At 42.7% G+C, this 12,075-nt stretch overlaps 1 protein-coding gene across 1 annotated transcript in view; it reads left to right on the top strand.

The window, feature by feature from the left end:
• The window catches only part of PSMC1 (proteasome 26S subunit, ATPase 1), a 25,961-nt gene that overhangs the window by 6,020 nt on the left and 7,866 nt on the right, over positions 1-12,075 (top strand). Inside the window, exons 2-6 of the mRNA XM_019518666.1 lie at positions 978-1,163; positions 1,656-1,784; positions 2,675-2,771; positions 2,965-3,154; positions 6,547-6,698. Coding sequence (XP_019374211.1) covers positions 978-1,163; positions 1,656-1,784; positions 2,675-2,771; positions 2,965-3,154; positions 6,547-6,698 — 754 coding nt within the window. The remainder of the gene's footprint in view (positions 1-977; positions 1,164-1,655; positions 1,785-2,674; positions 2,772-2,964; positions 3,155-6,546; positions 6,699-12,075) is intronic.

Genomic DNA, 12,075 nt, shown 5'->3' with positions numbered 1-12,075 from the left:
CTTTGTGCACCTTGGGAGGGCATGGGGGGCATGTGCCCCAGATCTGCATGGGGTGAGGGCAGGCTAGGGCTGGGGTGGCAGTGGACTCTTCCCCAAAATGTGCTGTGGCCCCCCGCAACGCTCCCCTTCCAGCACCACTGTCTGCCCTGAGAGCAACACAGCCCAACCCCCTGCCAGGAGAAGCTCAGCATTGCCCCAGCCTGCAGTACCAGCCTGACCTCCCCTCTCCCCATGCCCTCCCAGGGTGTGTGCAGCAGCGTGAGCCGCCCCTATTCTCCGCACAACCCAGACAAGCTGCTTGCAGCTCTGTCTTGTACGCTTCCCTGCCCGACTGAGCAATGCCTGCCTAGCCCTACCCCCTCCTTCACCGCAGGGGCCTTGATCTGCCCTCCCCACACCCCTTCCCTTCTCCCACCTGAGACTTACCAGCCAGATGCTGCTTTCCAAACTGCTGGGCTGTGCTTCTGGCCATGTGCATGCTGCAGCTACATGCATGCACAGGTCACTTACTGGCCACATCAGGCGAAAAAAAACAATTGCTGATTCTGTCAACTTTCCCTGTGTCGGTGCAGATATGATATGGGACCAGTGTATTGGTGCACCTCTATTACATACTAATTGCCATTCAGCAGGGAAAGGAAGGAGCATGCTAGACATGCATGTTCCTGTGGCATGGTACTCCTGCTTCTGTAGGCTTTAAACAGATCCTACAGTGGCCTTGCTTTGTGCTGCCTCTAAAAGGAATCCTTGTTGCTCTCACAGCAGAGTATGATACTTTTAAGAGCTTTGGGGTCTGTACTCTATTACATAGGTATACAAGCTTTTCTTTCAGTGTCTGTTGAATGGACTGGATAACTTAGTAAATTTCTCTTTCCTCCTCATGCAGGCTCTTTTGCATATAGCTTAAACTAGTAGAGGGCATATTCAGCAGAAGCTTTTCTTTCTGTTCTTGATTATTGATGTTTTGTTGCTCCCAGGAAGAGAGGTCGAAGGTGGATGATCTGCGAGGCACTCCGATGTCTGTTGGCACCCTAGAAGAGATCATTGATGATAATCATGCTATCGTGTCTACATCGGTGGGTTCAGAGCATTACGTTAGCATTCTGTCTTTTGTGGACAAGGATCTGCTAGAACCAGGCTGTTCTGTTTTGCTCAATCATAAGGTAAGTTGTCTTTGCAATATGAAGACATGGTGCAAGTTTTTAGTATTGTTCTGAACCAGCCATTGTTTAGAATCTGTTATAGGAGTACCACAGTGTGGGCTCTAAGACTATGCTTCATACTGTATGAATGTATGATAGGTTTCATTTTGGACTTGTAGCACCATTCTGTCTGCAGTCTTGCTGTCCAGTAACTTATTTGATTTATGTAGTGCCCTGCCCACCAGAAGCTTAGAACAGCTTACAATAGGAGAACAGAATACCACATAAAACGGGAAAAATGCTTATAAAATGGGAGAAAACCATAAAGCAGAAACCCACTAAACAATTTCCTAGTCTAGCTTTACTTGCTAAATTCCTGCACAAATAGGAAGATTTTTACAGTGCTTCTAAAAGATGTCTGGGCTTGGGCTGTGGTGGACTTCAAGAGGGAGGAGTTCTAGAGGTAATATTATATTCTACTTTATTTACGTTCGATATTATTGCTTTGCATAGGTTCATGCTGTGATAGGAGTCCTGATGGATGATACAGATCCTCTAGTCACAGTGATGAAAGTGGAGAAAGCCCCTCAGGAGACATATGCTGACATTGGTGGCCTTGACAATCAGATTCAAGAAATTAAGGTATTCACATCTATTAACTTATTAAAAAAAGAATCTTCTAAATATCTGTTACGATATGACCTTGAACATGTAACCATAGGACTCCAGTGCATCTGAGGTCTGTGTGCATTGTTGACATGCTGCTTTGAATGTTTATTTGATAAATCATATATACATAAATTCAAACAAGTTTGCTTTTTAAATTAGCAGGTTACTTATCAGTACCCAATACTGTATGCAGCAAAAAGACCAAGTCTTAGTTACTTTGGGATCTGTAACAGCATTGAGTTTTATGGATTTATGAAGGTCTCACCCAGAGCATTGCATTAACATAGTAGGATGAAAGGGCAGGAGGCAGTTTAGTTTTACAATAAGCCATCCTTTTCAGAAATGACTAGTGATTTTAGGTGTCCAATATTGAGTCACCTTGAAGGGTCCGGATATTCAGAAAGTGTTCTCAGAAAATTAGATTTCTTTAAGACAACTCAAAATCACTGTCTGTTTTCAAAAATATCAGTTCTAATGCTTGATAACTACTGTACCCTTGTTTAATCATCAGATAATTGAAGTGTTGTCTAATGCTTAAGGCACAGAATTGGGAGTTAGGAACTCCTGAGTTCTATATTCAGCTCTGATGCTTACTTCATGTAGGGTTTTATCCTGGGTACCTGTTCTGCCCTAGGCTTCTTATCTTTCAAATTGGGATCTCCCGGGTCCCTGATTCTAGTCTCCTACTATCATAGGCAGTTGCATCTCATAATGCCTTTCAGATTCTATTTTAAAGTGAATTAGGGTTTTTTGCCTTCACTACTTCTATTGCAAGGCTGTAATATTCAATACCCTCACCAAATTCTTCTGAGGATTAGTCAACATTTGTAAAATTTTCAGCGTTTGTTTTCCTTATGCTGCAGGAGTCTGTGGAGCTTCCTCTAACTCACCCTGAGTATTATGAAGAGATGGGTATAAAGCCACCCAAAGGAGTCATTTTGTATGGTCCACCTGGAACAGGTACCCTACATTTCAGTAATATTCAGTCTGCTCAGTTTGTCCCATTAAGACTTTAGTCACTGAGTTGTACTGTGACATAGTTTAATTTAATATTTGCACATTAGACCTGTCTCATCTCAATTTCATGAATATTTTTTTTCTTAAAATGAACAGTTTTGGCTTCAAACTAACTGCTCTACTGCTTTGAAAATAGGAAAAACATTATTAGCCAAAGCGGTGGCAAACCAAACCTCAGCAACCTTCCTGAGAGTCGTTGGCTCTGAGTTAATACAGAAGTACCTAGGTGATGGTCCAAAACTTGTACGTGAATTGTTCCGTGTCGCTGAGGAGCATGCGCCATCAATTGTTTTCATTGATGAAATTGATGCCATTGGTACAAAGAGGTAGGGCCTTGCATTCTAACTTTCATGTTGAATGTTTTTTGTTCTGACAAGGACGGTAGGAGAGTTATCTGAAATGCTTCCTTTTGGGGGAGCCTAGTATTGAATTTCTTCTTTAAACAGTTTCGTAAGGTAAAAAATGTACAGATTTTCCACTCTTTTTTTTTTTTTATAGCAGTGTAAGAAGTAGTTGTTACAACAGGGGTGGGCAGCTATTAGTTGCTACAACAGGGGTGGGCAGCTATTTCGGGTGGCAAGCCGCTTCCTGAGTTTCAGCAAACCATTGAGGGCTGCAAGGGTTAGCCCCGCACCCTGGTTGCCATCTTGGGATTGGAAGTCCCACCCCCTAACCCCTGACTTTTGCCACCAGAAGTCCCTCCCCTTGCTCCCAGAAGTACTCCTTTCAGCAAGGGGGTTTGCCATCTTGGAACCAGAAAAAAAAATACCAAATTATATTCTAAAAATCAAACTTACTACCACGTTCATTAATTTCATTTAAAAAAATATTTTTGTCCTGATTTACATGCGTTTGTGTAGTGTACATAGAGGTGGTAGTATAATACCTTAAAATGAAGTGGGGCCCAGGGTGGGGCACATGCCAGCAGAGGCTGTATGGAGCTGGGCTGGGCTGCACCAGCAGGGAGAGGGGAGAGCCAGACCAGCTCCACAGAGCCCCTGCCGGCCCGGCCCCATGCTCCTGCTGTCCTGCCCTGGGCCCCCACCAGTGCTGGCAAGGGCCCTGCTCTCCCACCCAGCAGTTGTGCTCCGTGTGCCAACTCACTTCCCCTTCCCCCTGCCTACCACAGTGATTTCCTCACTTTTCCCCTCCGCCTGCCAGCTGCTCTGGCACCACATGATTCCCAGCTGCATCCTCAGGACTGCAGGAGCTGGTCTGGCCTGGCCCTGAGGGCAGGAGCAATCACCCATGGTCCTTCCCCCCGCCCCCATCTGAATTTCCCTCCAATGCAGGGAGGTGTGAAACAGCCCTAGGAGCTCAGGCCAGAAGCCTCTGCTAGGCACAGGCTTCTGGCTGGGGATGGGGATGGGGAAGGGGAAGGTCAGGGGTGGACTGGTACTGGGTGGGTCTTGCTGTTGTGGCTGCTTAGTCATACTGCCACTGGCTCCTGTCATCTTTGACAGGCAGCCAGGGGCAGATAAATATTAATTTTCTAAATTTTTTTTAGGGGCCCTGCAGGCTGGATAGAATGGCTTGGTGGGCTGGATCCAGCCCACTGGCTGTATTTTGCTTCCCCCCCTCCCCCCCGCCTGTGCTACAGTGTTTGTTACTGCAAAGTTGTTGGCTGCTGTTGTAACAGCACCTGGTTATACAACTATAATGAGACCATATTAAGCAGCCATTCTGTGGGTAGCACACATTTTCAGGCTAATTCCAACATTATTTGAATGTAGAATTTGGTTACTTTGCCACAGTAGGCTACTTAATATTATTTGTAGATTATCAGGCAGTGCTTTTTAGTATGCAAGGTGTGGTAGGTAAGTTATAATTTATTCCTGTATCAAAGGAAAACCTCATGCTTAATATTTTTTTTCAAAATACTAAAATTTATGAATTGTAATACTGTAGAAGAGGAAATTGTTAATAAGCATTCATTAATGTGAGAGCTAGTCTGTCATCCTACACTATTGTCAGCCTGTACTCAGCGTGTGCTGTTTTGAAAATGTATCAAGGTTTAGTAGAAACCGATGCGATTCACAGGTTAGGTTAACACATCTTTTCACATGGTCCTTATCCTCCAGAAATAAGTGTTGTAAACAGCAACATACATTTATATATTTTGGGTGGGGTCAAGGTGCCATTTTAATACCTGGGAGGAGTTAAAAAAAAATCCTCAGCTGTTGCTGTAAAATACGCTATCTGTGACTTGAATCAGCATGGGCACAGACATCCATTTAAAGGGGCACTGTCAAACTTGAACTGTTGGTACTTGAATTCATCAAAGTTCAATCTGAAAATAAGATATGAGCTTTTTAGGGCTAATGAAAGTGGGAAATTTGTTGCTATTTATCTTCAAAATAGGATCACTTTCTAAAAGAGATTTTCTGGTACAGTGGTGCCCAACCTTTTTGCTCCAGGCCAAATGGGCACTGCCTGGTCCATCCATGGGGCAGCCGGGGCCCCACCCAGCCATACAGAGGGGTTGGGTAGCAACAGCTGCACAGGGGGTGGTACACAGGGACCCAGAGCAGCACAGGAGGGGGAAGGGAGGCATCCCAGCCCAGATCCAGCCACAGTGGGGAGGGGGCTGGCCTGACCCAGGTGTACAGAGCTTGGGAATTTAGCAGCAGGAGAGGGGTGGCAATTAATTGCCACTACTCTTCCACAACCAAATTTCCTAGCCCATGGGGAGCCCTGGGGGCCAAGATGTCATGGTACCACAGGCCAAATTTAGCCTGTGGGCTGGTAGTTGAGCACCCCATCTCTAGTGCATGCATTGCTGAACTGCCTAAGAACCAGTTATGATAAAGAGCATTATGCAGGGCATTGCAAAAAGTAGGGCCCTCCAGAGGTCCCTTCCAGTCCTGCTTTTCTATGATTCTATGCAGACTCTCCCAGAGGGGTACGACAGGCTGGTTCAGCGGAATGATTTGTAAATGCATTAATTCCAGAATTTAAAAAAATAACAGGTACAATTATTTTTTAGGAAGGAATCAGCTAAGTGTGGGATGTTCAACCACAAGTTACTGGATTACATTCAGTAATCACTGGGAGACATTCAGCCATCTTTTTAGAAGTGTCAGATTCAATGTTTGTTTGAAATGCATATGGGAGCCTCAAACTTGACTCATTTTAAAAATGTATTTTGAAAGAGTTCCTTTTAAATAGCAAGACCAGCATTTAATAAAATAAATCCTCGTGAACTTTTCTTTTTAGTAATTTCCTTCTTCCGTCTGAAAACAGGAAAGTGTCGGTATGATATAGCCCTGTTGACTATTTATAAGCTTCATCATCATTAAGGGAGAAACTGACTAATTATGCAGGGAAGGTAGTGACATTCAGTGAAATGTTTTTTTTTTTTGTTCATTTGATTTATTTTGGTTGGTTGGGTTTTTTTTTTAGGGTTTTTTTTTTTTTGTAAATCTTCCCTTTCCGTATTTTAGTTACAGGTACATCATTTAAGACCAATGTGATTTCTAAGGTGTCCCTTTTAAGACTGTGTCTTAGTCCATCATGTGCCCTGTTGGGCCCAGCTATTACAGTAACTGAACTATTCTCAACCCTCAGTGTTTATAGCTGCATACTTTAATAATGTTCCCTTATAAACCCAGTAAAGCCTCTGCTACTGAAGTGACATAGGCTTTGTTTGTAAAGGAAAGTATATTCTGTATGGAGTTATGACATTTAATTTGCTTTGCTCATATTTCCTTTTTCAAAGATATGACTCAAATTCAGGTGGTGAGAGAGAGATCCAGCGTACAATGCTGGAATTGCTGAACCAGCTCGATGGGTTTGATTCTCGTGGGGATGTAAAAGTTATTATGGCCACAAACAGAATAGAAACCCTGGACCCAGCCTTAATCAGGCCAGGTAAGAGCTTTTTGTTCAGTCATGTTTATTGTGAAAAACTTCTGCTCCATGCCGCTTTATGGTGTGTTTGAGAGTAACAGCTAGTGTTTTATGTCTGTTGAAGTTATTGGCTGGGTGGCAGATGGAGGATGGTTTCTGCTCCATTCAAGGAACAAAATGTAAAATCTGACAATGTAAGAGCATGGAGGGAAGGATACTTTTCATTTTATGAGAAATGGTACATTATTAATGGGGCAGAAGAGCACATATATTATTTTTAATGTACCATGCTGTTGCTTAGTATGGATGTTGGCAATATGTGCTGACTTACAGAGCCACTTGATCCGACCCATGGAGTTGGAAGGCTTTGCCTGAGCCCATGCTGGAGCTAGGGCCTGGCAGCTGGAAACCTACACCTGCATTACCACCACTTCTCCCCCCTTCCCCACCCCCCCTGCATCCCCCCTCTTCTAGCTGCAGTGCAGCTGCAGCTTCCAGCCAGTAGGAAACTGAGCTGGGGCTGCAGTCAGGAGAGGGTGGAGGTGGGCAAGGAGAAACAGCAGCAGTGTGGATGCAGCTTCCAGTTGCATGGACCTGGTGTGGTTCTCTACTAGCTGGAGGCTGCAGCTAAGGGGGTACTGGGGAGAATCGGTGGCAGCAGCACGGGTACAGTTCTCAGCTGCACTTGTGCCCCAAAAGCAGCATCAGTAGAGCTCCCACTTGCCTGGTCCCATCACGGACAAAGGCAAACCCCCCCTCACTCCTGACGCTACCAAAGGCATCAGATCCATGCCAGACTGGAGCCAGGTTGTTCCAGCCCACAGCTTGCAAAGGTTGCTGGCCCCTGGCTTAGTACTTAGCCACATTCTTAAATGCTTTTTCATATTTTTGACCAGCGTAGTGTATTCATCTGCAGAATGCCCCTGTGGGGTAGAGAAATACTGTTATCCTTAATGTTACAGGTGGGAAGTTGAGGCTCAGGGTTTGGGTCAACTCCTTGAAGGCCTTCATTTTATTTTCTTTGACCACAAATGTAGAACTTGCCATCACATATGCTCTGGGGCATGCTGCTTTATTATTTAAAAAGAAATCAGCTATGCAAGCATTCATTGATTGCAAACATATATGAAGTATCTTGATAACTTGGAATTAATTCCCAGATAAACAGCTTAGTGAAATGCAAAATCATCTGAGAATTTGTATACAGGTTTCCCTTGTGTTATGCTGTTTTTCGCATAACAGCGAATTCGCACATATGGAACCGTATAAAGTGAGAGAAACCTATGGAAAGTAATTTCAGAAGTTTAAAAATAAATAAAACCTGGAGCTTCACCCAAGCAAGCTAACTGGTACGGGACTAACAGAAAGAGTATGAGATATGGTTTTCTTTAGCTAAAAACAGACAACTAGGGGCTTGATTCACATTTAAGCATTTTGTTTCAGCAAACCCCAAACCTCAGGGACTAACAGCCCATTGGTCCACATTAAATGCCTGTGAATTATTCAAATTAACACTGCTTCAGAAGAGTTGCATCTACTTCAACCTAATTGTCATTTAAGCCTAGCTTGTAAACAGCTGTCTTGATGCAAGTCATATCCCAGCTTAATTAGAGCCTCATTAAACTGGCTAGCTGTTTTTAGCCTTTGTTTCTTGCCTTTGTTTCTTAGTGATGCATTGTTTAGTTTTTAACCTTGCTTTCCTTCACCCACAACCAAATGAGCATGGCAGCCTTCAAGGCATGACAAAGGACAGTCTAGTTTTGGTGGTATTTAATAATGGGGAGTGGAGAAGACTGAGGCTGAAAACAGACTTTAGGATTAGTGCTGGGGCAGATTGCCCAGGACTTTGACTCCCGTCAAAACAGGCTTGGAACAGTCTTTACATGCACAGCTTGAAGAACAAGTAGCACAAATTAGCCCCAGTTGTCTTGGAGGAAAACGTATTATCTGCATACCTCACAGGTACTTAAAGTGGGACAGTGGGCTTGTTGTCTGTATGGTCCCACAATAAAAGGCTTTGTGTGGAGCTAGGGAATCTGATGTCCGTTTTTCACAGGAAATTGAACTGGTGATTATTTGGGTTGGGGTTCCAGTTCAAGCCACCAGAAATAAAACTAGGGTTTAATTACTTGTTTAAACAGATTCAGATCAAATTTCTTTCACACAACATAGAAGAAATTTCCTAATTTTTCTAACTTCAGAATAAGAAATAGACTTTTAAAACACATTTTAAAGTTATAAAACTTATTTAGTGTTCTTTTCTAACTTGACTGCACTTTACTTCAACTTTACATGACTGGCAGGGTTTTTTTGTTGTTAAAACAATTACTTTCTCATAAATAGTTTGTTTGAATGATCTAAAATAACATCTACTATCTGCTCTGTCATAATTGACCTCTGTGCTGATAGAATAAATTGGAGGCCTTAATATTCTTTCAGCATTCACTTGTTACCAAAACTGTCATTACCATTTTTGTCATTTGAAGCAGCCTAGCATTTTTTTTGTGGTGTTCCCAGTATTTTAATGCGTCTTCCTTCTTACTGAGACATGGCTCATCTGCAAATGACTCAAGATATGGCCATATCTTTTGGTGGGATTTCTTTTCTTTTTCAGCTCTTTCTCTCCGGAGCTTTTACCAACTTTAAGAAGAATCCAGTTCATCTGATCTTTCACTTTCAGACATGTGTGCCTTGAAGTCAGTGATATAGAATCAAACTTCTGAAGTAAACATTTCCATTTTTGTCCATGTATTAATTAAATGAAATGTTACCTTGACTTCCCTTCTTCTGACAGATGGACTGATATCAAGGAGATGATACTATTTTCAAGCAGATTTTTTTCTTAGTTTTTCATGGAAGACAATAAGGACTAAGCTAAAGGCTTTTGATGAGGCTTGTGCTGTTTCAAAATGACATTTTAACCAAGCACCATAAAAGTTACCCATTGTTGTTATTTTAAAAGGCTTCAGCACAATTGTTGTGCCTTTTGGTGGCGTTCCATTCTGCTTCTCTCAGATGAAGCTCACGGTTTGAGGTTGCCATGAACCAAATTACTGTAATCTTAGTTCATATCTTTTTTATAAGAATCCTCAGGCAGTACATTTTCTGTTTCCTTTTCATTCTGAATTTGTTGTTCTGATTTCTCTGTTTCCTGGGCCATGAGCATTAACCTAACTGCTTTCAGCATGTTTGCTCCATTATCTGTTGTCATACTATATTTTGTCTGTGTGATTCCATATATAGCAAGAAGTTTAAGAATCAGTGATTTTTATATATTCAAAAGATTGTTTCTCTGTCATCTTTTTCATTGCAAGAGTTTGAAGAACAATTCCTTCTGCAATAATATGATGAATGTTAATCCCTAAAAGTGATCAGCCAAGTTGTATGATGTTATCCACTTCCAACAAAATTTATCTTCCCTTAATTTCTTTTTTGGTTCCTTCCTGAAAGGTGCCACTTATGTTGCCACCAATCTCAGGTATTTGCAGCATTCACTGTAAGTTTTGTTCCCAAGCCTTCTAGCATAAGGTCAGCAATTTTGCAAAATCCTGAATCTTTGTCAACTGATATGGCCTTCCATTAACAGTAACTAATTCTAGACAAGCATCCAGTAAAGTAGCTTCATCCATTTTTATTTGTAATTGCCTTTGTTTTTGACATGGAATCCAAAGTAGCTTATGTTGTAATTGACTTCTTGGGTATGGGTTCCTCAGGATTGCATGCATGTTGTGGGGGGTTATTATTTTTATTCTGTATTTTATCTCTTTCTAAACAAAGAGAGAGAAACATCATATTCCTTGGGATGGTGTCTTTCAATGTTGCCAATCTGAATGCCACACTAAGAGGCGGGGTGTCATCTTGAAATAGAGTATAAGGGCAGGGGGTGGGGAGTATCTGCTGTGGATCAGGTTCTAGTCCTAGCTCAGGGGTGGGGCCAGAGCCACAGCTACTGCCTGTCCCCTGTACCCTGCTGCTGCTGTGCCCCAGCATCTCCTCCCTGCAGCCTCTTTCCTCCATCTTCTCCCCAATATGGCCTCTACTCCTCTGCCTGCCTTTCTCCCTCCCCCACTTACCCTTGCTCTGCGCCAGCAGGCTCCATCCATACTGTAGCCTGGGGCACAGAGCACAGCCCCAGCCTGGCCTGATAGCAGGGTCATGCAGCCCACATAGCTGCTAAGGGAGCTGTGCTCCATGCCCCAGGCTACAAGGACAGAGCATTCCCGCACAGAGCAAGGGGAAGGGGGGTGGCAGAGGCTGGGGTAGGAGCAGGAGAGGGAGCAGAGGGGAAAGGGGAGTCCACGGCTGCAGTGTGGGGCCAGGCACAAGCAGGGGGCCAGCTGGTTGACTTCCCCATACCACCTGCCCCTTCTTCCCCCCCCTCCCCCCCAGGGAGGCTGTTTCGACCATATCTATTTTGTTTTGATTTTGCTGTTTTGACCTCGAAAAGGGTCGAAACAAAACTGGTGGCGAAATTTCGCACAGCTCTGGTAACTACTACTGCTTTCTTAGTGGACTCTTAATTCTTAATTTCCATTATTTTACACTTATTTCATGTTACATTGACCGTCTAGTTTCAAATATCCATGGCCAAACTGTGTTTAACACTTTATGCTCTTGTAGCACATTTTCTCTGAACTATAAAGGGAACAGAATCAGAACTGAAAGAGACCAGCCCACAAATCAAGGGGAGGGAAGAAAAAAGAGTAGGAGCCATCTTCTTCTGATAAACTACCATATTCACTCAAAACTAAGAGGACCCTGAATGTAAAACAACCCCCTAATAATTAAATTCTATACATAGGAAAACATATAATTTTGTTATAATTTTTCATTTAGAACCCGATTACTAGAGAACTGTCTTTAATTCACTGCCCCCCAGCCGCTGCCAAGTGTTTGTTAAACATCTGGAAACAGGATAGGGATTGAGTAATGATGTAATAAGTTGTGTAAATGACAGGTTAGTCAGGACTGGAGAGACACAGAGAGGTGAATGGCCAACACATCATTAATTAGGGTTGGGACTTCGCCCAGTCAGATAAACTTAGGTCAACTGACTGGTCAAACATCAGTCAAAATTGTAAAAAAAATGGCCATTAGGTTCAAATAATATACAGAAAAGGCACAATTTTTCCATTAAGTATGTCAAAAAAACCCAGTAACATCATATTTCTGTCAAGAAAACTACAGAATAATGTAGTGTTTTGTATAATTGTTAAAACCTTTGTCCCGTCAGTTGACTGGCTTGCCAACCCTAAATTCAGTATGGGAACATGTTAAGTAGTGCACATCGGATAGGAGAACTTACTCTAACTTTTATATTTAATTTAAAACCCTGAAAAATATTTAAAGTGACATGGGTATCATTATAGTCAGTGATATTGTCTGCTCAGTATGCAGC

This window comes from Gavialis gangeticus, unplaced genomic scaffold (genome assembly GCF_001723915.1).
Source record: "Gavialis gangeticus isolate Ggan-Ray unplaced genomic scaffold, GavGan_comp1, whole genome shotgun sequence".
NCBI lineage: Eukaryota > Metazoa > Chordata > Crocodylia > Gavialidae > Gavialis > Gavialis gangeticus.
This window is presented reverse-complemented; position numbering and strand designations above follow the sequence as displayed.